This window comes from Plectropomus leopardus, chromosome 16, assembly GCF_026936395.1.
Source record: "Plectropomus leopardus strain MGB_pleo_1.0 chromosome 16, ASM2693639v1, whole genome shotgun sequence".
In the NCBI taxonomy this organism is placed as follows: Eukaryota; Metazoa; Chordata; class Actinopteri; order Perciformes; family Serranidae; genus Plectropomus; species Plectropomus leopardus.
Genome location: NC_142191.1, coordinates 26017951 through 26045329, shown reverse-complemented (window position 1 = coordinate 26045329; position 27379 = coordinate 26017951). Strand labels below are relative to the sequence as shown.

Sequence of the window (27379 nt, the reverse complement as noted above, 5' to 3'; positions counted from 1 at the left end):
TCCCTGACGGTTTGCGCTAAGCTGGATCATACTCTTCAGCTATCAGCTCTCGCTGAAAACAAGAGATTGTTTAAAGTACAAAAGCTTTGAAGAGGCTGAACACATCTGATTCCACTTATTGAATGAGTGTTTTTGCTTTTTCCCCCTGATATGAAGGGGAGGTTCGGTTCGATCCGTGCTGCAGCATTCCTCACCTCCTGTTGGTCTTTTCCACAGATTGCAACAGTATTAAACTATTACTGGGACGAGAAGATATCAACAACAAATTCCTCCTCTGTGTAAATGTTTCTTATCCGACCTTTTTGCTCTATTTCACAGGGACCTATCGGCCCGCGTGGAGATAATGGACCACCCGGGCCCATGGGTCTGCCTGGCCCTCAAGGACCCAGCGGGCTGTCAATTCCAGGAGAGGCTGTGAGTGTATAAACACACCTGACACAAACACACACACACACACACACACACACACACACACACACACACACACACACACACACTTCTTGTGATGCCTTTTCAGCAGCTAAACATAAATCCTCGGCACACTGGAGTGGGGATTATTTGGCGATTTATTATGAAGGGAATTTACAAGCTGGGGAGTATCTGTGGCACAGACTCACATTCCTCCTTGTCTGAGGGAAAGAGGTGATACCAAAAAGACCTGAAACCTTAATATCAGTGAATTCATAAATCACCATTTGGATTTCGATCTCTTGAGATGAGATGTACCCAGATTAAACTAAAATGTTCCCCCGTTCTCTCTCCAGGAAATATTAACTAAGTATAAGCACTCAAGTCTGTCCTTACATGTCTGTACTCCACTTTCTACTCTTAACTCCACTACAGATATTTAACAGCTATAGTTACTAAACAAAAGCATTACAACTTAAAATACCACAAAAATTACATTCATAACCTGACCATCCATCCAAATTGAAAGCTTGCACTGCAACATAAAGAGCCCATTTCCAGCTGGGGTTTTATGAGATCGGTATCTGAATAATGACGACTGATAAGAGACCCTTTGCATTTGCAACAGGTGCTAATGAGTGCTCTTGTTATCATTCATTCTGTCTGCATTGTGATTGGAGCTCAGTGTACTGATTAAGTAGGTGGAGTTATCAGACTTGTAAACAACTATGGTGCATCTCAGGTCAAGGACACATGACTGATATAGGCTGGTTTTCTGCATCCTCAAAAACCATCTTTTGGTTAAAAAGGAAATCAAGCCAATCGAAAAGCGTGTTTGTACTCAGTGGGAGTTCTTCATGTGGTAGCTGTCCCTCAAGTATCATCAGTGGTGATGTTGCTGTATATATTTGCAAAGGAAGGGCTTATCTGTATGTTTTATGTGGATCTTTTTTACCTTACGTTAGCCTGCACCCAGGAATCCATATTCCTTTTTGAGGGGCGGTTTAAGAAGGCAGCAGGAGGCAGTGCACAGTTGACCACAAGAAACAGAATCATGCCCTGTTGTAAAAAAAAAAAAAAAATCACTTATTTACACTTATTTCTCCTAGCTTAACCCTATAAAGCCTGAACCAGTTGGTTTGATTTCTGTCAAAAATCAAGGAAGAACACAATGAAAAAAATGACCCAAAAAGAAGCAACAAATTAGTAAAAACTACAAGAAAATGACCTGAAAATAAATCAGATAATAAAAACTAAAAAACAAACAAGGCAAACAAGACTTAAAAATTATATAATTCTGTAAAGTATTTTACATATAAATTTTGATATTTATAAATATAGTTTATCCATGTTTTTTTCTTCTTGTCCTAGGTATTTTATCCTAATTTGTAAAATAATTTTCCAAATTTACTCGTTTCTTGCAGTTTGTGGAACAGTTCAACCAAGTTGCTTATTGCCTTTTTTCGTATGGATCGGAAAGAAATCACACCAGTTTGCTCAGGGATGAAGGTTTAAATACTTGTGAAAGGCGTCTGAAAGTAGCACAAGAAAAGTGATGTCACGGATCCGGGTTTCCAAGGGTTAAGCGAGGACAGCAAACACTTGGAGTGCTTGCAGGAGTAAGCAAGTCTTCCCTCGCAGAAGTGATTTATAATTGAATTAAACACCCCTCCAAAGCTTCCCTTGGCCTGTGACATACAGTGTTTGTTGACTAGTTCCTGTCTAACTCAGTTATTTACATATTGATATCTGATCACGATTCAGGCAGAACGGAGATATTATGAATGCGTATTAACACCAGGTGTAAATGCAAACACCTGTGGACTGAATATCATTAACCAGATGTAGATCACATGTTAATACCAGGTGTAAAACAGTAGACCACTTCCAGATGTGGTCTGCCTGAATAAATGTGTTCTGAATGCATTTACATCTGCATTAACATGTGTTTGTCCTCATGCAAATAATGATAAACTTTATTTATGTAGCCTTTCAAAACAGTGTTACAAAGGAAAAAGTGAATTAAGACAAATCAGCACTACAATTAAATAAAATCCAACAAGGCATGAAATAAAAGATATTGAGAAACAGATCACATGTCAATATCAGGTGGAAATGGGGCCATGGTCAGTAGGAGATGATCTGAACTCTTCTTCCACCTCTAAAGACAGATCAATAAATCTAAATATCACAGCTTCATCTATATTTGTTAATGTTCAGACAGAATAACTTCTGCTAAGTGTCATGTTATTGTTGTATCACTGCTCTCCATGATGTTCATCCATGTTGTTGTTTTCTGCCCTCAGGGCCGCCCAGGACCAAAGGGAGACCCAGGTGACTCTGGCTTACCTGGACAGAAAGTAAGTGCAGCTCTCTCTGAAATAAGGTTTTAAACAGGAAACAGGGGTTATAATTCACAGATTGACTACTAGTCTGGCATCTGGTCGTACTCTGACAGATCTCCAGCTGGGGAGGGTTCAGAGAACAAAGAGGGAGTACGGCTCTCTGCGGCAGGTTTCTGAATATTACTTTTAAATTAAATTTCTGCGGAGCAAGAGCCAAAAACAAGTCAACATGATTAACAGCGCTGGTTAAGTGTTGGCCCGCAGTCAGCTGCTACATCCTCCTCTTAATGCAAGTTGTTTTATCTGGGAATAAATGTGGAGCTGCGGTCCAACGTGGGGTTTCTAGGTAATGGAAGGAGAAAAAAAAACGACACCTAAGCTCATAAAGCAAATGTGTGCCTGAAAGTGAAGAATATGGTGGGTCGGTGTTGAAGGTTTGAATCACCCTTCGACCTGTGACAGGATGAGACTGTCTCTGTGTGTCTGAGATATTTAGTGACAAAGATCAGGTAGCATTTCGATATTTTCCTGGAAGGAAGCCTTAAATACGGACATTTTATGGGGTGGCCAGTAATAAAAGTCAGTTTCATCCTTTTACTTGAAATACTCATGAATACTGAAGCATCATTCAGAGAAGTTGGAATTATCATAAGTAACCTTAAACTAATCTTATTTTTAATCATAATTATTAAAACAAATGTTTTTTGCAAGTAGACAGAAACACACAGTTGACCCTGATTTGGCCAGACCAGTCTCCTCCATCACAGTGTGAGGTCACATTTAAGATTAGATAAGATTAAGCTTAGATTGAGCTCATAAGAAATATAAAATACAGAAATGCTGGAGGAACATTAAAAAATCCCTTTGTGGAGAGGTTTCATTATCTGTTTATTGGCACAGTTGTAAGTGAACACTCGTCGCTCCTGTGCCCTCTTTTGACCTCTGAAGTGGTTTGTTTTTTTAAGCTTTCAGAATTTTGCATTAGTGGATTTTAAGAGTCTCCACTTTATTGCAGAGTAAAGCTTTTTGTCTTAACGTGGATGTAGGAGAAAGAGAGTCTTCTTTCTATGAGCTGTCAGTTTTTATTGCAGAGATTTCTCAAGCAGAACTGCGGTAGAGGCGGAGGTAAAACATCTGTCTTGTCAAATGTAATTTTGAAAATTTATATTTGGGGTTTCTCTGGAATTTCTAACTGCTTTGCCATAACTTGAAAAATACCAATTTTTGATACCACAGGTAAAATTCACTTAAAATTTTGTATTAACCATCACTTTGGATGACATTAATAACTAGATATGTTTGATTTAGCTCATCTCAGACAGTGATTGATCGATCAGATGTACATTACAATGTCTGTGAAAATAAACATTATTTGTTTGTGTGTGAAATTTAAAAAACCATTTGCCTTTGTGCAACAGTATTTTTTTGCTTTAATTGATGTCCTTATGCAGTCAGCCAGTTGGAAACAAAAGATGATATGATTATTATTAGTCTGATGATCAGTTCGAAGTATGACAAATAGACATGTAGACAGCTCTCACTGGAATGGATGGGAAGCCCTGCTTGAATACTCCATCCATCGTTTAATACTTCCACGGTGTGACCAGACTCCATGTTTTTTAGTCAGCAGAAGGCCACGCTTCATCAAACCTGTGAGCTCTCCATCATCAGCACTCATCACAGCCTTCTCCCTCCCCGCGGAGCTGCACGCTGTGGAGTCATGAGTAAGACTGACTATTCAGCTCTTTACTCAAACAAACCCACTGAGGGAAACCCCACGTGGATGGTGCTGATGGAGCAGGCAGGCTGCAGGTGACCATGTTGGAGCAGATGCTATAGCAACATGCATTTAATGGCTTGCAGACCACGCGGGTCCTGGTTTATAATGGCCAATAAAACAGATCTGGAATATATTATGTTCCCTGTAAATCTTATGCCGAGGCATCAAAGACCTGAGAGGATTGGTAATAAAAGTGGTGAGCACGGTTTCTGAGCAAATGAGCGTAAAAAAAGGACTTTTACTGTTCGACGCGCAGAAATCCGGCGCTGAATCGACCCGGTTTGAATGTCCGATCGGAGCAAAGGTGACCTCTAGAAGCTTTGATTTGTTTGCTTGTGTGTTTGCAGGGTTCACCTGGTCCTGCCGGTGCTGTTGGCCCGATCGGACCAGCTGGAGTCAGAGTGAGTACAGACCGGCTGGTTTTAATGGCAACCATGCTCTCTGAATCCTTTAAACATGAATAGCATCGGTTCAGGTTCTCATTCTTGATCTTGATTTCCAGGGCCCTCAAGGAAAGGATGGACCGGCAGGACCCAGAGGCCCTCCAGGGCCCATGGTAAGAGTTTTAATTGTTTAACACATGTAGGGCCAGTCAGTGAGGCCCAATAAACCCAGCTGAAGCAATTAAGTATTTAAGTGCCTTGCTCAAGGACAAACTGGCATTAGTTTTTAGAGGAGGAAACATGACTCATATATATTTCCCACACAGATTTAACAGGCTCATGGTGTGATTAAACTTGAATTTTCTGATCACAAAAAAGGCTTACAATTAATCAAATAATTGTCAAGATCTATGAAGGCCTTTGTGCTCGTAGCAATGTTTCTTAATCCTTCAATATTTTCATAGAAAAGTCTTTTTTATTTGTTTATGTGATAACTGTTACATCCAAGCTCTTGTTTTGTCTTCTTACCCGATGGTTCTTTTCTGTGTTTTCTTACAGGGACCTCCAGGATCTCCTGGAGCATCAGGCGCTGCAGGAAAACCAGGAAACCCCGGAAACACTGGCAGTCCTGTAAGTGTCCTTACTGTCATGTCAGCTTTGGATGGACAGCCAGTTAGTTTAAATGGTTTCATGACAACTAAACTGTTCTGAATTTCTGTTGTTTGTTTTTAGGGTGCCATCGGTCCAAAGGGAGACAAGGGAGAGAGAGTAAGTAAATCTATAATTTATTTGGAACACCTTTTAAAGTTTAAAATCTTCATATGTCTAGCTATAATCCCAAGTAAGATTAATTATTTGACAACACTTCACTGCAAGAAAACATCCCTCCTACCAAGTAATTTAGACATAAATATCTTTGAAGACAAGATATTGCGCATGTGTCGGGGCATTTTCAGTTGATCCCAGTGCAATCTTTTGTGTTTTATGAATCTAGAAAAAGAGTTTTAATATGTTAAAACAAGATGGGTTCAGCAGATTCAAGAAAGTACAATTTTGGGACTCAGCATTAAACAAAGTAACTCATTGGGACAGCAGGTTTGTGCTGCATTTGTCTCTAAGAGGATAAATTCATTTACGTCACAATGAAAGCAGAGAACATCAGATCTCAAGAAAGGATCTTTGCTTAATCAAAAAGGAAATTTCTCACAAGGAAATGTCTGACAGGACAAATCTCAGAGCTTCTGAAAGTGTTTTTATGCAAGTGTTCATGGGAAATGCAGTTTACATTTGGCGTTTTGGAGGTTTAAAAACACATGACGCTCCACAACAAAGTGTATGACAAAAACGAAGATAGATATGAAGACAGATAATTACACAAAGAAACCAGGAAAACTATGTAATGGAAAAGCAGCAGAAATGATCAAAGGGAAGGAAACAAACATCAGAAGAGCGTCATATTTAAAGTCAAGGAAACAATTTTCTCATAAGCCTCAGCCAACACTTTGTGAAAACAGAAATTTGCTATGAAATGCTACATCTTAACTCCTTCCTCTTTGTCCCCAGGGTGACTTTGCTCCTCAGAACATGATGCGAGCCATTGCCAGACAAGTGTGCGAGCAGCTAGTGAGCTGTAAGTGTGGAAATGTTTGTGGCACCGTGAAGCAGCCAGACTCCAAACAGTCGTTCATGGTACAGCGAGTCTGCCACTCACTGCTCTGTTCCCTTTTCTCCTCTGTTGTTGCAGCACAAATGAGCCGTGTCAACACATTGCTGAACCAGATCCCCAACGGCATGTACCGCAGCAATAACCCTGGCCCTCCAGGGCCACCCGGACAAACAGGAAGACAGGGACCCCGCGGAGAGCCTGGCGCCGCAGGAAGTAACGGTTTCCCTGGAAGTCCAGGTTCTCCAGGCCAGCAGGGAGAGAGAGGTAGGACACGATCTGAAACACAGAGAGATTGTACTTAAACACAGTTAAAGAACGATGATGATTTGTAAAATGAAGCACAGTGGTTTTTTACACTGATAGGGCGTGTGTCTATATAGCTCTTTTCTATGGCAAAAAAACCCCACTGTGAAGGCGCAGAGGAGCCCTTCATATCAGTGTGGGCTACTTTCAAAACAACAACAGAAGCACAACACTCACCAGCACAATTCAGTGTCCCGCTGATCTGCTCCCACAAATGGGCTTTTCTGTCAGTGAGTATGGTTACACCATATTGATTAACCTGTTTGTTAGGCCTTTTCTGATCATATACGGAATATGGTGTTTACATGAGCACAGAGAAATCGGGTTAATCACATTCCCCATGTACATACCAGTTTCTTTAAGAATACTCCAGCTAGCATATTCAGGTTTCTCATAAATAGAGTATGCTATTTACATGCTCAAACACATAAGTGGGATATTCTAAAAACCTGATCACAAACGGGTTAATCATGTCCATATAAATGCACTCATGATAGTTTCAAGTGGCAACAACTGAGGCTGAAAAATGAAGTGCCAAAAACTGCAGTTCCTCTAATGGCCAGTTGAGGCTGGCTCCAAAACACAGTAAATCCCCATAGACCCCCATATTAAATTCCCAACTTTACAGCAGATATAAACATGTTTACAGCCTGATACTGGTGCTTTTTCCCGAGGCACCTTCATGTGCCCGCGTACGCCCTGTCCTCTTTAGAAGCAATTGAAAAAAGACGCTGGCATTCAGGTTGAAGAACTATGTGGACATATAGCCATAGACTGTATTGAAGTAGACATAGCCATCGTGATGTCACCCATTGTTTTGTGGACTACCATTTTGAAGCCTCGAGTTTAGAATTTTTTCCATAGTCATCATCATTTGGAGCCAGAAGTGACCATATTTGGATGAGAGGGTGGAGCTTACCAAAGCAAGTGGACACTATACATGCTCACCTCTATAAGTTGCTCGTAACAACACTCGCACTAGCTACCTTGATTAGCAAGGAGCATCCGTAATTCCTGTTATTAATTGGGATGCTAATTTTGGCTAACAAAAAACAGTCTTAAAGTCAGATGTACTTAAGTGAAAGAATTAACAGCTTATTATTTAAGATTTGATGGTTATTTAAATGAATACACTTCTATAAATACCCATTGCGACGCCTCTATCTTGATTGACATGTTGCTATGTTAGCAACTTATGAATCACAATGTAGCCACACCCTAAAGCATACCCTGCTTTGTCCTCTCTTTACTCCAAGATTTACTAAATGAACATCATACTATGTTAAAGAAGACTTGAAAGTAGCAACTGAGACCAAAAAATCATTCAGGCACCAGTGGAGTCGCCCTCTGGTGGCCATCATAGAGTCAAGCTGGTGTGAAAGGGTTTCTGACCCTTTCACACCAGCTTGACTTTTCACACCCAGAGGCTACATGCACTTCTTAGAGTCCATGTTTACACTGCAGCAAGTTCATTAAAAAAAAACACCAGAAGATACGAACAAAGCTTTATCAGTAAATCTTTGCAACAATCTCCTCTACAGTCTGAATATTTCTCCATAACAGAAGAATAAACATGAAATATTTCAGAAAAAAATCTGCCCGTAACTTCACGTCAAGTTTCTCACACTACAAGTTGAGGCGTAATAGAAGTGGCAGCCCTTACAGAACAGTATTAACACACTGTAGAGAAGCTGAGGGATGTTTTCCTCCTCTGGTACTTATATCACTTATTCCACTAGAGACCCATCACTGTGTTTACAGGACGACAGTAAGAACAAATGACTGTTGCCAGCTGCAGTAAACATGCATCCACATCTTACACTTAGAGTCAGAGAGCTTTAAGATCTGTCTTAATTGTTTGAACTCCAGCACTTTGAATAGGAAAGGAAACAATGAGGTGCTTCAGCTTTAATTCTAGGGTGTTTACATTTATGATGAGTAAAAAGTGTTTGTATAAAACTAAATGAGTCAGAGTCCAAATAATGCTTAACGTACTGACAAGGCAACAGGTGTTTCCCTGCTGAAGGCAAATAAATCCCTAAATCCAGCAGGAAGTGATGCTGGAGCTGAAGAGCTGGAGAGCAGGCTTTTTATATCATAATATAAAAAGTCTACTGCTGACTGCAACAAGATTTGACACTAAGTGTTACACATCATTACTTTGTTTATTCCTCTTTACCCCAAAAACATAGCCATAACTCCGACTATGTAATAAAAGGCCGTAGCTCTGCAGTTCATCTGATGTGGATGTAAACATCCTCCAATTAGAGTCAAAAGTTTAACCTTGTAGTCATATTTCTAATACTCTGTGCTGGAGTACATAAGCAAAAACCATGGAAATCTTTCATCAAAAAAGATAAAACTCTGTAATAACACTTTTAAGTGATTTTTCATACAGAGCAGCTCAAACTGGTTTTAGAATTTGATAACAATAGAGGCTGACTGACTCATACAGAGAGTATAGAAAATGTATTGATGTTTTCTCGCTGTATGCCAGTGTGCTGTAACAGAATTAATATTGTTATAAACGGCTTAATTCTTTCCAAGTTTTATGTTTTACATCAAAGCCAAATCCTCATCATTAATAGATAACTTAACTGAAGTTTTGTGACCTTTCACCTGTGTTTCCTTCAGGTCCTGCTGGAGAGAAAGGCGAACGAGGACCGTCAGGAGTCGGACAGAAAGGACCAAGAGGACCTGCTGGTATGTGACTATAATCTCCTCTTGATTGACGTGCCGCTCACATCACATTGCCTGGTTCATGAGCCAACTTAATGTTTGGTTTCACTTGGGAAAAAAGATTCAAAATACAGACTGAAAATCATTATTAGCTACATTTTACAACACTTGGCTTCTACTGCTGACTGAAGAGAGAGAATGAATTAAGTCCCATCCCCTCCAGGGGGAAAACAATTCATCACTCTCTGTTGACTTTATATTGCATGATGGTAGCTCTGTGTCATTAATATCTAGCAAACAACATAAAATTACCTAAAGATGCACCACTAACATGATAAGGAATCCATAACATTTTCACAAGCTGCCAAAGTGAAAAACTGAACTTCTCAGCAGTATCTTGCTACAGGCACTTTGTCAGAGCTCAGTTACACACTGTGGCGCCAGTTGTAGTTTTTGTGTTGCGTTCTGTCTCTATTGTGGACAAAATAACTTTCAAAAATAATATTTCACATTAATTAGTAACCAAACAGGTTGCTGATTATTGTTTTATTGATCGACAAACAGATTTGTTTGTCCCAACGGTATTCCTAATTGGAGTGGTTTATAATTCAAAACAGATTAAAAACAGAGGAAATTGTAACATGACATATATCTGGAAGTTTAGCCGACGAATATCACAAAAAATATTAGGCCCAAACCAGATGATCAAAACACATTAGAGTCTGAAAGCACCTTCAAGTGACAACACTGGAATTAAAGATGTACATTTTCCCATTGCAATTTGCCATAATTTGAACCAACATCCTCGGACAAAAACTTTTAGAATACAAAACTCTGAAGCTGCAGCTCGTCAGCTCTAACAGCAACCACAAAATCATGATGTCATCCTGCCCGGAGCCTGAGAGCAGCCCCACTAATCACACATCAATCCAGTCCCGCTGTAACCCAGCACCCCGACTACAGTCGAGCCACAATCCAGTCTGAAGCAAACAAGGTCAAGTTGTGGAAACAGTGTGAGCAGAGAGGGAGCAGAGAGGGAAAGGTCCTGGAAAAAGAGGAAGTGGACAGCAGTGAGTCATTCATTCACAACACATGCTGGGGACAACCAGAAGGAGACAGGCCGTCAGGGAGACTTTCCAAGCCGGCCTTGTCCGTGTCTAGACATAACGCAGAGAGGGAAAAAGGATCAGCAGACTCCTTTTTTTTCCCTCTCATAGTTCAGTTTTTCATTTCTGTGTTCTAAATGTTGTGCCCGCGACTGTCAGCAGCAGTTGCAACAGTTTTCAAAAAATTATTGTTTCCAGCTGGAATTTGACACTGAGCCATAATTATCGGCTTTATCAAAAATCATAAAACACCCCCTGGGGTTTTTACATTGGGTAGCTGTACAAGAATGTAATAATATTTGAATGAATCTTGACAATAAGGAGTTATTATTAAATGTTTACTGTGCTCTTTAACATGAAGGAGAATCACTTGACACAGGGTTTCTCAAAGTGCAGTCTGTGGGCCACTGGCAGCCCGCACAACCAGTCTGAACAGCCCCTCGACATGAATTGAACATGAAATGTGTACATGATATTTTAATCATATACAGTCCATTTCAATACTTAGACTTTCCATAGCTTACATTTAATAAAATTACTAGGCTACTGCATCAAACTGTGGCCCTTAACATGCGTCTGTCACATTAGGATTGATAACTTGTAGAAAGCTCCAGGATGCATAGCAACTAGTAGCACCGTGAGAGTTTTGCAGGAATTAGGATCCAGTCATCAATGCTAGTGCTGTTAGCTAAAGTCAGCTCTCCAGTTTAATTTTGTGGATCAATGGAAAATTTACACGAGCACTTTTCTTGTGTAGCCCTTACATATATGCTCACTCCCTAAATTGGCACAGTCATGAATAATTTTGTAGTATAACGTGTCGTAAAATGTCATAAAGTCATAGTATAGTATTTTAGCAAACTATAATGATTTGATAAAATGCTGCTGAACTAAAAACCTACACAGAAGTACATCAGATTTCCATTTTTACCTTTTAAATTTCAGCATCATTCTGCGCATAAAAAAACAAAAAGGTAGCATGATGTTGTGACACACTGCTGAGAGAACGTTTAGCACAGCATGGGATAAAAATAATGGTTATGAAAAAAGGATTATTTGTGTCCCTGTTCAACAAAGACCTGTGGGAATTTAGCTGAGAATCTATCGATCACAAGTCTGCCCCTTCCTGTGTTAGAATACGTGACAAAAGATTCTTCTAGCAACACTGAGAAATGGACTTTCTGAAACTCATTGTAATTTCCTGCCAGGCCCACCAGGAGAAAGCAGAACAGGATCTCCGGGCCCTGCGGGCTCTGCCGGACCTCGTGGTCCCCCCGGACGTCCAGGATATCCTGGAGTTCGTGGGCCTCCTGGACCTCCTGGGTACTGCGATTCTTCTCAGTGTGTCGGTATTCCTTACAACGGGCAGGGATATGGAGGTACGTATCAACAACTGCACGAGACGCATTAGCCTGGTTTTATAAAATAACATATTGCTAATAATTACAATCAGCCGGTGGACTTTTAAATTTGGGACACTCCAACATTTTGAGAGAGACACTTATTTTCTGTCAGCGAACCGAATGAGAACATGGGTCCAGGACGTTTTCAGCCTAGCTTAGGACAATGACTTGAAGCAAGAGGAAACTGCTAGCCTAGCTCTGTCAAAAAAGAAAAAGTATATCTTCAGACAGCTCCAAAGCTATCTGATATCATTGGTATTGACATAAATGTGTCTGTTGAATCTTGATAAGATCCTTATTTAAATCATTATCTCGTATAGGAAAAGTTACTGAACTATTGCTTCTGGATTTTTGAGTGTCAATACCAAAACTCAGGCATTGGTACGAGTATTCAGAATAAAACCTGTTAAATAAATCCATCCTCTGGATGGAGCGAGGCTAGCAGTTTTTACCTGCTTCCACTCATTGTGCTAAACTAGGCTAAAAATGGAATAATCAATCTACTGGACATAAATAATCCAGAGATAATCCGCATTCGAAACATGGGTGGGGGAAGAAACGATTCACTTAAGTATCACAGTTTTTCATTTTACTATTTTAAATATTTTTTTTAAATGCCTGAATTATTATAATTCAGTATACTCTGCCATTTAATGTCATATTCAGATCAGAGCAGAAGTCATTATTTTGATGCAGTCTTCTCTGGTCGTCAAAGCTCCAAATTAGCAGTCAGCGATCGCGTCTCAGAGTCCAGAGTCCAAAGACTTTGTCACTTTCCCCTCACAATCATCAGCACAGTGTACAGGGGCCTTAAGGCAGCAAACAAGGATCTCCCAACATGTTGGAATGATTCCTCATTAGAATTACTGCACGTGCAAAAGTCACTAATCATTAAAGAAACTCAGAAGTTGTTTATTCGCGGTCTTCTCTGCTTTGACCAAACTGACACCTTCATCCTCTTTGGCCTGTTCCAGGTTTACCACAATAAACTTTCTATGCCGCCTGTGCTGCTTTCACTGACTTCCTGAAAAAAACAAAACTCAAAGTCCTGTAACTGAAACACTTGCTCACACGCTCTAGAGCTGTTTAAAAGGATAACCGCCGAAGGAAACCATTAACAAACTATGCTGAAAAAACAACACAACAACAAAGAGGGAAACTAACAACGACTCACAGCCAGTAAATCAAAACACCAGCAGCAGCAGCGCTGATGGCATCGACCTGTTTAGTGGCCTGTTTGCATCTTGAAGCCAAAGACCAAACAAAGCAACGCTGTGTTCAGTGGAGGAGCATGCACCAAACAACAACAACAAACAGCCCAAACAAATACTAACAAAGAAAGAGAACAGAAAACTGTGCAGCATCACCAGCAACAACAGCAGCAGCAGTAGCAACTCTGTTAACAGCATTTCTCTCGAGGTGACGTGTAAATAAACTAATTTGTGCCTTGTAAATGATGTTTGAATCAAGTCCACTAAATTTAATTTTTAACATCTATAGTTTTAAAGCTTGTGCATTGCAAATCAACAACCTGCTTGCTGAATGCCAACAAAAACGCCTCTTTTTTAAAAAAAATTTCCTGCCCTTGTGTTTGCAGCTTTTTTTTAAAACTGCTCAGGGCCATACTGAATCACTTCTGCACATATGACCCCAGAGATTTGCCATTTCATGCTTACATTTTTTCTTTTCTTTTTCTTTTTAAATTTTAATTTTTTTTTAACTCAAACTAGCAATACTATATCTGTATGTGATAAATTACTAACAAGACCAAGTTTCTCTAGTCTGGCGATAGAACAATTTGACTGTTTTGTGGAAAATGATTTTTTTTTTGTAAATGAATGAGTAGTGGAGAAATGACAGTGTTCATATTGTTGAGTGACTAACATATAAACTTCTAACATCAGTGACAAGGAAAAACATGCGAGCACTGTGATGTTCAAGCAGGGGCGTGTTCAACCTAATCCCCTCTCCCTAAATCTGACAGACGATTACTTAATTAGCTGACCAAAGATTTCATTACTCCTTATTTAGCCTACTAATGCCATTTTAACGTCAATAATGTAGAAAAAAACAAAAACAAAACCTATCCTTATATGTATGTATATATACATATATATAATGAAATCTTATACTGACTTGTACTGTATGACTGTACTGTATAACCTGAGTTATAACTAACTATTACCTGCAGTAAGGTACTCAAGATCTAGTGAGTGACATTTAATCCTGAGAAAGACGAGACTAACTAGTGACAGGAAGTGAGAGATGAACAATAGACTTTTTAGATTAAAAACTAAAAAATCATCAGCTGAGAAAATCCCATATGAAGTGAATAAAAAATAATTATTTTCATTATCATCTATTCGTCTGATTATTCTTAAATAGTTTGGACTGTAAATGGTAGGCCTGCAACTAACACTATGTTTATACTAAATTAATTTGTTGATTATTACTTTGTCTTCTTGTACAAGGCTCTTTTAACAACTTGCAAATCAAAAACAAATATGCTACAGAGAGAGGAAGTACAGACAAGGCCACTACAATTTAAATAATGCATGAAATATTCCAACACATGGTGTTACATGACATAACACAATGTCCTAACTAAATGACAAGCAAGTGAGCATTAGTGACAAAATCAGTTCGATTGCATTGATTTTTACTGGAACGACCTAAATGGCCGTAAGTGACACAACGCTGCGCAGCGAGCTGTTTTGAACTAAATTTTTGTTGGATGTTGTGTTTCTAGTTATTCCTGTCGCTTGCTTTTAAAGCACGACAGGGGATGAGGAATGGCTGATTTGTGAATTTGGAATATAGTGTTATCTACACAACACCTCCTCATACCACGGCAAAAACCTAAAAAGATTGAAGCTAGCTGGAGGAACATCACCAGGGAGCTGCAAGTTTCTGGTAAATGTAGTGTAGGCTGTTTTGCAAGTGGTTACATCTCCATTGTATTGTTAGACACACAGCTGACAGGAACATGGTTTGTTAACATGAATGAGCAGCTGATATGTATGTAGTTTCTTGACATGAGTGCAGAGCTGATAGGTATGTGGTTTGTTTACTTGCACGCACAGGTGAGTACATAGTTTGTTTACATGAGCGCACAGCTGAGTACATAGTTTGTTTACATGAGTGCACAGCTGACAGGTACATGGTTTGTTTACATGATTGCACAGCTGATACATTATGTTTACATAATGTAGGAGAGGTGCATACTTGACGATGTTATGCTCACTTGCTGTTAGGACATTGTGGGACACGTTGCTACAGCTCGAACGTGCATCATAACATAGCCCCAACTAATCAATTAAGAAATTTTTTGGCTTTTGTTTTTAGAATCAACTTTAAACAATTTGATTAGTTGTTGCAGTCATCATAAAATGTATGATCAAAAAAGAATAACTGCAAATTGAGAAACAAAACAAGACAGTATTTGGCATTTTTGCATTACAAAAAAAAGACAAAATTAAGTCGTCGATTATTAAGGTCTTTGCTGATTAATTCTTTGTTGATTAACTAGTTTAAACTTAAACAAAGCTGGTGCAACAGTATGCTGGTTAAATGTAGAAATTGTTTAAGATCCACAAAAACAAAATGAACCTTCTAGTTCCTCTACTAATTAATTGTGAAATGAGAACTAAGCAGAGCTAATGTTGTTAGCTTAATTCAGTCCACAAATATCTAGGACTGCCCCTTAACATTTGGAGATTTGAATCAGTCAGAGAGCCACATTTGCATCCTGTCATTAACACACATAGCTTGTTTACTATGGGCTATTACGTGAAGACCGCTGTCACGCTAAATGTCTCACTGAACCAATCCAAGCTTTAAAATTTTAAATGGAAACCAAAACGAATAGTCAAATATTCGTATTGAAAAGCCAAATCCGATTTGACAGGCATAATTCTGATCCAGGTACAGCCCTGCAAATATCGCTTCCTCTTGTTTTAGAAAATGTTCATAGACTAGCAAGAGAAAAATGTACTGTAACACCTGCTGTATAACATATGACACTCCCTCAAACATCCCTAATTATACTGTGGACACGCCCCTGCTGTTTGCTAACCATCCATATCAGTGCATTAACCAGAGTAGGACATAAAATCATTTTATGTTGAGACAAACTGAGAAACATATTCTCAATTGGCCCAAACACTATCTCCAATCAGGCCAATTTCCATCTGAACCCAACACCCGAGTAGTCCCAGAACCTGAGGAGGACGAGCTCTTGCTAAACCGGCGTCGAAAGAGATCACTATCAAGAAAGGTCTCCAACAGGCTAACATCATAAGACAAGCCATGTTATTTTTTCCTTGATTTTATTTTCTTGTTCAACCTGTGTTTGTTGTTTTATGCACATTATACACACAAAAATGGGGTTTGACACCTCAACTTTATTGGAAAATACCTTTAAATGCCTTAGAACGTATGTGAATATTCATTTTTGTGGCAGGTAAAAGGTTTGAAGGAGGGAGGGAGTTGGAGCTCAGCTGTTTTAAAAAAAGGAAATGCTTAGAAAGAATCCATAAAAAAAACCTGTGTTTTCTTTTTCCACTTGTCTTTTGCTTGTAACATATTTGCATCCAGTTTATATTAACTAGCAGTGTTGAACAGTGCACTCAATGTAACAAAGCTAAAGAAAAATAGAGAAAATGTTCACAGTTCATCCAGTACATCAAATATAATCCTTGTTCAACGTTGTCTTCTAACGGAGGTTCAGTTCCATTATGGCAGTTAAACACAGCTTTCATTTTGTATCTCTAGACTTAATATTTATCAGTTTTCTTTTATTCCGTCACAGCTAATTTTAACAAAACGTGGAATTGCATGTCTGTGGTGTATATTTAGTACATGTTTTTCATTTCATTTCATTTTGTTTTAATCAGAATATAGTTGTTGTCATTCTTGTCATTTTCTCAGTATCGAATGCAGTCAAAACATGCGTGCAAGACTATGGAAGTGGTATTGCTGCTTCATATTTGAACTGCAGATTGTGAATTCCACAGCCTTATTTTCTTATTTATTTCTGAAAACAGAAGAGGCATTTTTCAATAAAACTACTGAAAATCTACACCTATGTACTTTTAGTCATTTCTCAGAGGTCTGCAAATGCTATGGCTGATGATTACTACTACAGGCAGGGTTTGGTTAGCTTTTTCCTTGAGTGGGCTGACTAGATGGATATTTTTATTTTTCAGTCCGCAAAAAAAAAACAAACTCAGTAAAGTGTGTCCCAAAAAATGTAAAAGTACAGTATGACATAAGAAATTCACAGTTTAATGTCATTTTTAAAAAAGCATGGCATAGTACATAATGAAAAACTCAAAGCAGTGCATCATAAGTGAATAATACTAAATAGTGCCATGAAAGGCTTAGAATAGTATGTTGTCCAACAAAAAAGTTGGACAACAGACACAGTACAGCATGTTATTAAAAATAGCATAAAAAAGTCACAGTATTGTTTGGAATCCAAAATAGCATAAAAAAGTGATAGTATAGTATGTCGTCCAAATTATGAAGAAAAAGTCACAGTATGTATAATAGTGTTAGTGTATAATAGCCAGACTTGTTTTTGCCATTTTTGACAACATACTTTACTATGACAACATAATATAAAAAAGTCATAGTATACTATGTTGTGAAAAATACCGTATAGTATAGCACGTCATCTGAAATCGTGAAAACTGTCGTTGCATAGTGTGTTGCCCAAAATCATGAAAAACATCATAGTATAGCCCCTTTCAACGCGAAGGAGCAGCAGCTCTTCTCGGAACTCCTCCCGGATGTCCAAGCTCCTCACCCTATCTCTAAGGCTGGGTGCCACTTGTATCACGACCTCGTTCTTTCGGTCACTATCCAGAGTTCATGACCTTATGTGTGGGTCAGAACATAGATGAACAGGTAATTCGAAAGCTTTGCCTTCTGGCTCAGCTCCTTCTTCACCACAACAGTCCAACCCAACTCCCGCATCACTGCGGACGCCACGCCAAAGTGCCAGTCCATCTCATGCTCCGTTTACCCTCACTTGTGAACAAGACCCTGAGACACTTGAACTCCTTCGCTTGGGGCAGCAACTCACTCCCCACCCAGAGAGGACAATCCAACACCAACTGGGAACGTGTTTGACTTTATGCCGAGTATGCAGACACAGCTCTCACTTTGGTTATACAGGGACCGGGAGGCTTGTAGCAGCGACCCTGGTACCCCATATCGCCTCAGTGCCCCCCACGGGACTACCTGAGGAACACCGTCATAAGCCTTCTCCAAGTCCACAAACACATGTAGACCTGATGGGCAAACTCCCACATCCCCCCCAGTAGCCTTTCCAGGGTAAAGAGCTGATCCACTGTTCCACGACCAGGACAGAACCTGCATTGTTCCTGCTGAATCTGAGGTTCGACAATCGGTTGGAGCCTCCTCTCCAGCACCCTGGAGAGGACTTACTCCGGGAGGCTGAGTAGTGCAATATCCCGAAAATTGGAGCACAGTTGGGTAACTCAACAGGCACTGTATCCGACCTCACCAACTGTCTTGGCTGACACGCCTGTTGCATGTCAGCCAAGACAGCCTAACATTGTCCAGAGCCTTCAGCATCTCAGGTTGTATCTCATCCACACAGAGCGCCTTACCACTGAGGAGCTTCTTGACTACCTCAGCAACCTCCGCCAGGGAAATGGATGAAGGCTCCCCTGAGTCTTCAGGCTCTGCCTCCTCCAGGGACGACATGACGGCAGGGTTCAGGAATACCTCAAAGTGTTCCGTCCACCGCTCAACAATATACCCCAGTCCAGGTCAGCAGTTCTCCTCCCCTGCTGAGGACAGCCTGAGACAAGCCCTGCTTTCCCTTCTGGAGATTTCTCATAGTTAGCCAGAATTTCCTTGAGGCCAACCGAATGTCCTCCTCCATGGCCTCTCCAAACCCCTCCCACACACAGTTTTTGCTTTGGCGACCACCTCAGCTTCAGCCCTTCTGGCCAACCAGTACTTGTCTGCTGCTTAAGGAGACCCCTGGGCCAATAACACCTGAAATAACCTAAAATAACACCTTCTTCAGCCTGGCAGCCTGCTTCACCGTGTCCACCAGGGGGTCCTTATGATGCTGCCACGACACGCACCAAAGACTTTCTGACCACAACCTCTAGCAGCAGTCTCCACAATGGAGGTTTTTGAACATAAACCACTCGGATTCCATGTCCCCAACCTCCGCTGGGATGCATGGAAAGTTCCTACCGAGGTGTGAGTTGAAGAGCTTGCGTACAGGGGCCTCCTCCAGATGTTCCCAGTTCACCCTCACTACCCTTTTGGGTTTACCGGGTCTGTCTGGCAGCCTCCCCCACCACCTGATCTAGCGCATCACCAGGGGCTGATCATCTGACTTCTCTGCTCGCCCTTCACCCAAGTGTCCAAGACATACAGCTTCAGATCTAATGATACTACCATAAACTTTATCATCAATCTTTGGCCCAGGGAGCTCTGGTACCAAGTACACATATAAACATCTCTATGCTCAAACAGGGTGTTTGTTATGGCCAATCAATGACTAGCACAGAAGTCCAATAAAAGAGCACCACAGCCAAAAACACCATAAAATAGCATGTTGAGAAATTCACCAAAATAGGAAGGCTATAGGATGGCAAAACTGTCAAAAAATGACATGTCCAAAAAATTGCCTAAAACCAAATTAAACCACACAAAATAGCCTGCAGAGACACACCATAGCAAAGGATATTGCAAAAATGGCCAAAAACACCATAAACTACCATGCTGACAAATCTACTAACAATGCAAGGCTATAGTATTGGCAAAAATTTGAAAATATGACATGTCCAAAAAAACTGCCTAAAAACGATTTAAACCACAGGAAATTGCATGCCAAGACACGCCACAGCAAAGGAAATTGCAAAAACGGACAAAAACACCTAAAAATGGCATGTTGAAAAATCCACCAAAAATGCAAGGCTATAGTAAAGCAAAAATGTCAAAATATGACATTTCTGAAAAACTGTTGAAAACAGCTGGATACAGGTTAGAATAGCATGCCATAACACGCCATTGCAAAGAAAGTGGCAAAAAGCCAAAAATACCATTATTTTTCATGTTGAAAACGTGAGCCAAAAGTCCAAGGCTATAGTAAGGCAAAAATGTCAAAATGTGACATTCCAAAAAACTGCCTAAAACACCTGGATACAGGTTAGAATAATTAGCATGCCATAACACGCCATTGCAAAGAAAGTTGCAAAAAAGCCAAAAACACCATTATTTTGCATTTTGACAAATCCACGAAAAATCCAAGACTATAGTAAGGCAAAAATGGCAAAATTTGACATATCCCAAAAACTGTTGAAAACAGCTGGAATGAGCTTAGAATAGCCTGCTAAAACGCGCCATAGCAAAGAAAGTTGCAAAAACAGCCAAAAACAGCACAATTCGGCATGTCGAAAAAATGACCAAAAATCCAAGACTATAGTAAGGCAAAAATGTCAAAATTTGACACGTCTGAAAAACTGTTGAAAACAGCTGGATACAGGTTAGAATAGCCTGCCAAAACACGCCATAGCAAAGAAAGTTGCAAAAAGACCCCCAAAAAGCAAAATTTGGCATGTCGAAAAAATGACCAAAAATCCAAGACTATAGTAAGGCAAAAATGGCAAAATTTGACATGTCCCAAAAACTGTTGAAAACAGCTGGAAACAGCTTGGAATAGCCTGCTAAAGCACGCCATAGCAAAGAAAGTTGCAAAAAAGACCCCAAAAACAGCATAATTTGGCATGTCGAAAAAATGACCAAAAATCCAAGACTATAGTAAGGCAAAAATGTCAAAATTTGACATGTCCCCAAAACTGTTAAGACAGCTGGAAACAGCTTGGAATAGCCTGCTGAAGTGCGCCATAGCAAAGAAAGTTGCAAAAACAGCCAAAAACAGCATAATTTGGCATGTCGAAAAAATGACGAAAAATCCAAGACAAAAGGCAAAAATGGCAAAATTTGACACGTCTGAAAAACTGTTGAAAACAGCTGGATACAGGTTAGAATAGCCTGCTAAAATGCGCCATAGCAAAGAAAGTTGCAAAAACAGCCAAAAACAGCATTATTTTGCATTTTGAAAATGTGACCAAAAATCCAAGACTATAGTAAGGCAAAAATGGCAAAATTTGACACATCTGAAAAACTGTTGAAAACAGCTGGATACAGGTTAGAATAGCCTGCTAAAATGCGCCATAGCAAAGAAAGTTGCAAAAAAAGCCAAAAACAGCATTATTTTTTCATTTTGAAAATGTGACGAAAAATCCAAGACTATAGTAAGGCAAAAATGTCAAAATTTGACATATCCCAAAAACTGTTGAAAACAGCTGGAATGAGCTTAGAATAGCCTGCTAAAATGCGCCATAGCAAAGAAAGTTGCAAAAAAAGCCAAAAACAGCATTATTTTTTCATTTTGAAAATGTGACGAAAAATCCAAGACTATAGTAAGGCAAAAATGTCAAAATTTGACACGTCTGAAAAACTGTTGAAAACAGCTGGAAACAGCTTGGAATAGCCTGCTGGAGCATGCCATCGCAAAGAAAGTTGCAAAAAGAGCCAAAAACAGCACAATTCGGCATGTCGAAAAAATGACCAAAAATCCAAGACTATAGTAAGGCAAAAATGTCAAAATTTGACACGTCCCAAAAACTGTTGAAAACAGCTGGATACAGGTTAGAATAGCCTGCCAAAACACGCCATAGCAAAGAAAGTTGCAAAAAAACCCAAAAACAGCATTATATTTCATTTTGAAAATGTGACGAAAAATCCAAGACGATAGTAAGGCAAAAATGTCAAAATTTGACACGTCCCAAAAACAGTTGAAAACAGCTGGAAACAGGTTAGAATAGTGTGCCATAACACGCCATAGCAAAGAAAGTTGCAAAAACAGCACAATTTGCCATGTCGAAAAAATGACGAAAAATCCAAGACTATAGTAAGGCAAAAATGTCAAAATTTGACACGTCTGAAAAACTGTTGAAAACAGCTGGATACAGGTTAGAATAGTGTGCCATAACACGCCATAGCAAAGAAAGTTGCAAAAAGAGCCAAAAACAGCATAATTTGGCATGTCGAAAAAATGACCAAAAATCCAAGACTATAGTCAGGCAAAAATGTCAAAATTTGACACGTCTGAAAAACTGTTGAAAACAGCTGGATACAGGTTAGAATAGTGTGCCATAAAACGCCATTGCAAAGAAAGTTGCAAAAACAGCCAAAAACAGCACAATTCGCCATGTCAAAAAAATGACCAAAAATCCAAGACTATAGTAAGGCAAAAATGTTAAAATTTGACATGTCCCCAAAACTGTTGAAAACAGCTGGAAACAGCTTGGAATAGCCTGCTAAAGCACGCCATAGCAAAGAAAGTTGCAAAAAGAGCCAAAAACAGCATAATTTGGCATGTCGAAAAAATGACCAAAAATCCAAGACTATAGTAAGGCAAAAATGTCAAAATTTGACACGTCCGACAAACTGTTGAAAACAGCTGGATACAGGTTAGAATAGTGTGCCATAACACGCCATAGCAAAGAAAGTTGCAAAAAGAGCCAAAAACACCATTATTTTTCATTTTGAAAATGTGACCAAAAATCCAAGACTATAGTAAGGCAAAAATGTCAAAATTTGACATATCCCAAAAACTGTTGAAAACAGCTGGATACAGGTTAGAATAGTGTGCCATAACACGCCATAGCAAAGAAAGTTGCAAAAAGAGCCAAAAACAGCATAATTTGGCATGTCGAAAAAATGACCAAAAATCCAAGACTATAGTAAGGCAAAAATGTCAAAATTTGACACGTCTGAAAAACTGTTGAAAACAGCTGGATACAGGTTAGAATAGTGTGCCATAACACGCCATAGCAAAGAAAGTTGCAAAAAGACCCAAAAACAGCATAATTTGGCATGTCGAAAAAATGACCAAAAATCCAAGACTATAGTAAGGCAAAAATGTCAAAATTTGACATGTCCCCAAAACTGGTAAGACAGCTGGAAACAGCTTGGAATAGCCTGCTAAAGCGCGTCATACCAAAGAAAGTTGCAAAAAGAGCCAAAAACAGCATAATTTGGCATGTCGACAATATGACCAAAAATCCAAGACTATAGTAAGGCAAAAATGTCAAAATTTGACATGTCCCCAAAACTGTTGAAAACAGCTGGAAACAGCTCGGAAGAGTGTGCCAAAAAACGCCATAGCAAAGAAAGTTGCAAAAAGACCCCAAAAAAGCATAATTTGGCATGTCGAAAAAATGACCAAAAATCCAAGACTATAGTAAGGCAAAAATGGCAAAATTTTACACGTCCCCAAAACTGCTGAAAACAGCTGGGGCACAGTGCAGTTGTGTTTGTGTGTGTCTTTTCCCCCCTGGTTTTGTCTCCCTCCTCCTCTGCTCTCAGGTGCCATCAACCTGATTGGCCTGCACCTATGTAGTGTGGGGACTCCCAGACTGGCCAATAACACCCAGGACTGTCTTATAAAACGACCTTACCCTCTGTCTGCTGGAGCTGCTGGGGTGGTGTTAAATGCTTTCCTTGATGAACTAGGTTGGTGGAGTGACAGTGTGGATAGGTAAAATGGGGTACCCATACATTTTTCACTCACGTAGGTCACATTGTCTAAAAACACCAGGTTTTAGGTTTGGTGCCAACTCTGTATTTATTTTTTGTTAAGCTTGTATTTAGATAAGAGAGTGAGGTTTTGTTTGAGTTTGTTTTCAAGACCAGATTAGGTTTAGGCCCTGTTTTATTGTAATTTTTTGAGTTTATTTGGCACAACCTCTCATCCCATCATCTTCCTCTACAACTGTGAATTTCTGTCAACAGTAGTTTCCAATAAATCATTTTGTTTTTGCCACACATACTCCGACTTCATCTTCTCTTTTGATTGCCATGTTGATGTCTCCTGTCCACCTATCCATCGTATGAAACGTAACACAGCATAATTTGGCATATCAAAAAATATGACCAAAGATTCAAGACTATAGTAAGGCAAAAATGTCAAAATTTGACGCGTCCCAAAAACGGTTGAAAACAGCTGGAAACAGCTTAGAATAGCCTGCTAAAGCACGCCATAGCAAAGAAAGTTGCAAAAACAGCCAAAAACAGCACAATTTGGTATGTCGAAAAAATGACCAAAAATCCAAGACTATAGTAAGGCAAAAATGTCAAAATTTGACATATCCCATAAACTGTTGAAAACAGCTGTAAACAGCTTAGAATAGCCTGCTAAAGCACGCAATAGCAAAGAAAGTTGCAAAAAGAGCCAAAAACAGCACAATTCGGCATGTCAAACAAATGACCAAAAATCCAAGACTATAGTAAGGCAAAAATGTCAAAATTTGACACGTCTGAAAAACTGTTGAAAACAGCTGGATACAGGTTAGAATAGTGTGCCATAACACGCCATTGCAAAGAAAGTTGCAAAAAGAGCCAAAAACAGCATTATTTTTCATTTTGAAAATGTGACCAAAAATCCAAGACTATAGTAAGGCAAAAATGTCAAAATTTGACATGTCTGAAAAACTGTTGAAAACAGCTGGATACAGGTTAGAATAGTGTGCCATAACACGCCATTGCAAAGAAAGTTGCAAAAAGAGCCAAAAACAGCATTATTTTTCATTTTGAAAATGTGACCAAAAATCCAAGACTATAGTAAGGCAAAAATGTCAAAATTTGACATATCCCAAAAACTGTTGAAAACAGCTGGATACAGGTTAGAATAGTGTGCCATAACACGCCATTGCAAAGAAAGTTGCAAAAAGAGCCAAAAACAGCATAATTTGGCATGTCAAAAAAATGACCAAAAATCCAAGACTATAGTAAGGCAAAAATGTCAAAATTTGACATATCCCAAAAACTGTTGAAAACAGCTGGATACAGGTTAGAATAGTGAGCCATAACACGCCATTGCAAAGAAAGTTGCAAAAAGAGCCAAAAACAGCATTATTTTTCATTTTGAAAACGTGACCAAAAATCCAAGACTATAGTAAGGCAAAAATGGCAAAATTTGACACGTCCCAAAAACTGTTGAAAACACCTGGATACAGGTTAGAATAGCCTGCCATAACACGCCATTGCAAAGAAAGTTGCAAAAAAAGCCAAAAAGAGCATTATTTTTTCATTTTGAAAATGTGACGAAAAATCCAAGGCTATAGTAAGGCAAAAATGTCAAAATTTGACATATCCCAAAAACTGTTGAAAACAGCTGGAATGAGCTTAGAATAGCCTGCTAAAATGCGCCATAGCAAAGAAAGTTGCAAAAAGAGCCAAAAACAGCACAATAAGGCAAAAATGTCAAAATTTGACACGTCTGAAAAACTGTTGAAAACAGCTGGAAACAGCTTGGAATAGCCTGCTGGAGCATGCCATCGCAAAGAAAGTTGCAAAAAGAGCCAAAAACAGCACAATTCGGCATGTCGAAAAAATGACCAAAAATCCAAGACTATAGTAAGGCAAAAATGTCAAAATTTGACACGTCCGACAAACTGTTGAAAACAGCTGGATACAGGTTAGAATAGTGTGCCATAACACGCCATTGCAAAGAAAGTTGCAAAAAGAGCCAAAAACACCATTATTTTTCATTTTGAAAATGTGACCAAAAATCCAAGACTATAGTAAGGCAAAAATGTCAAAATTTGACATATCCCAAAAACTGTTGAAAACAGCTGGATACAGGTTAGAATAGTGTGCCATAACACGCCATAGCAAAGAAAGTTGCAAAAACAGCACAATTTGCCATGTCGAAAAAATGACGAAAAATCCAAGACTATAGTAAGGCAAAAATGTCAAAATTTGACACGTCTGAAAAACTGTTGAAAACAGCTGGATACAGGTTAGAATAGTGTGCCATAACACGCCATAGCAAAGAAAGTTGCAAAAAGACCCAAAAACAGCATAATTTGGCATGTCAAAAAAATGACCAAAAATCCAAGACTATAGTCAGGCAAAAATGTCAAAATTTGACACGTCTGAAAAACTGTTGAAAACAGCTGGATACAGGTTAGAATAGTGTGCCATAACACGCCACTGCAAAGAAAGTTGCAAAAACAGCCAAAAACAGCACAATTCGCCATGTCAAAAAAATGACCAAAAATCCAAGACTATAGTAAGGCAAACATGTTAAAATTTGACACGTCCCAAAAACTGTTGAAAACAGCTGGAAACAGCTTGGAATAGCCTGCTGAAGCATGCCATCGCAAAGAAAGTTGCAAAAACAGCCAAAAACAGCACAATTCGGCATGTCGAAAAAATGACCAAAAATCCAAGACTATAGTAAGGCAAAAATGTCAAAATTTGACACGTCCGACAAACTGTTGAAAACAGCTGGATACAGGTTAGAATAGTGTGCCATAACACGCCATAGCAAAGAAAGTTGCAAAAAGAGCCAAAAACACCATTATTTTTCATTTTGAAAATGTGACCAAAAATCCAAGACTATAGTAAGGCAAAAATGTCAAAATTTGACATATCCCAAAAACTGTTGAAAACAGCTGGATACAGGTTAGAATAGTGTGCCATAACACGCCATAGCAAAGAAAGTTGCAAAAACAGCACAATTTGCCATGTCGAAAAAATGACGAAAAATCCAAGACTATAGTAAGGCAAAAATGTCAAAATTTGACACGTCTGAAAAACTGTTGAAAACAGCTGGATACAGGTTAGAATAGTGTGCCATAACACGCCATAGCAAAGAAAGTTGCAAAAAGACCCAAAAACAGCATAATTTGGCATGTCGAAAAAATGACCAAAAATCCAAGACTATAGTAAGGCAAAAATGTCAAAATTTGACATGTCCCCAAAACTGGTAAGACAGCTGGAAACAGCTTGGAATAGCCTGCTAAAGCGCGTCATACCAAAGAAAGTTGCAAAAAGAGCCAAAAACAGCATAATTTGGCATGTCGACAATATGACCAAAAATCCAAGACTATAGTAAGGCAAAAATGTCAAAATTTGACACGTCTGAAAAACTGTTGAAAACAGCTGGAAACAGCTCGGAAGAGTGTGCCAAAAAACGCCATAGCAAAGAAAGTTGCAAAAAGACCCCAAAAAAGCATAATTTGGCATGTCGAAAAAATGACCAAAAATCTAAGACTATAGTAAGGCAAAAATGCCAAAATTTGACGTTCCCAAAACTGCTGAAACAGCTGGGGCACAGTGCAGTTGTTTTTGTGTGTGTCTTTTCCCCCCTGGTTTTGTCTCCCTCCTCCTCTGCTCTCAGGTACCATCAACCTGATTGGCCTGCACCTATGTAGTGTGGGGACTCCCAGATTGGCCAAT

The 27379-nt window shown here is 39.3% G+C and overlaps 1 protein-coding gene and 1 long non-coding RNA gene across 6 annotated transcripts in view; one reads left to right on the top strand and one right to left on the bottom strand.

The window, feature by feature from the left end:
- The window catches only part of col12a1b (collagen, type XII, alpha 1b), a 145472-nt gene extending 128319 nt beyond the window's left edge, over nucleotides 1–17153 (top strand). For 4 of the 5 annotated variants that reach the window (XM_088089736.1, XM_042503436.2, XM_042503434.2 and 1 more), the window contains 11 exons: nucleotides 319–414; nucleotides 2715–2768; nucleotides 4881–4934; nucleotides 5036–5089; nucleotides 5475–5546; nucleotides 5649–5684; nucleotides 6480–6546; nucleotides 6661–6846; nucleotides 9520–9588; nucleotides 11879–12049; nucleotides 16252–17153. In XM_088089736.1, coding sequence (XP_087945862.1) covers nucleotides 319–414; nucleotides 2715–2768; nucleotides 4881–4934; nucleotides 5036–5089; nucleotides 5475–5546; nucleotides 5649–5684; nucleotides 6480–6546; nucleotides 6661–6846; nucleotides 9520–9588; nucleotides 11879–12049; nucleotides 16252–16373 — 981 coding nt within the window. In that variant the 3' untranslated portion in view covers nucleotides 16374–17153. Of the gene's footprint in view, nucleotides 1–318; nucleotides 415–2714; nucleotides 2769–4880; nucleotides 4935–5035; nucleotides 5090–5474; nucleotides 5547–5648; nucleotides 5685–6479; nucleotides 6547–6660; nucleotides 6847–9519; nucleotides 9589–11878; nucleotides 12050–13047 lie in introns of all 5 variants that reach the window. The other variant, XM_042503437.2, reaches the window with a different exon arrangement.
- LOC148186916 (uncharacterized) overlaps nucleotides 6719–27379 on the bottom strand; it is a 64911-nt gene continuing 44250 nt past the window's right edge. The window contains exon 3 of the long non-coding RNA XR_015779220.1: nucleotides 6719–6858. This is a non-coding gene — a long non-coding RNA (uncharacterized LOC148186916). The remainder of the gene's footprint in view (nucleotides 6859–27379) is intronic.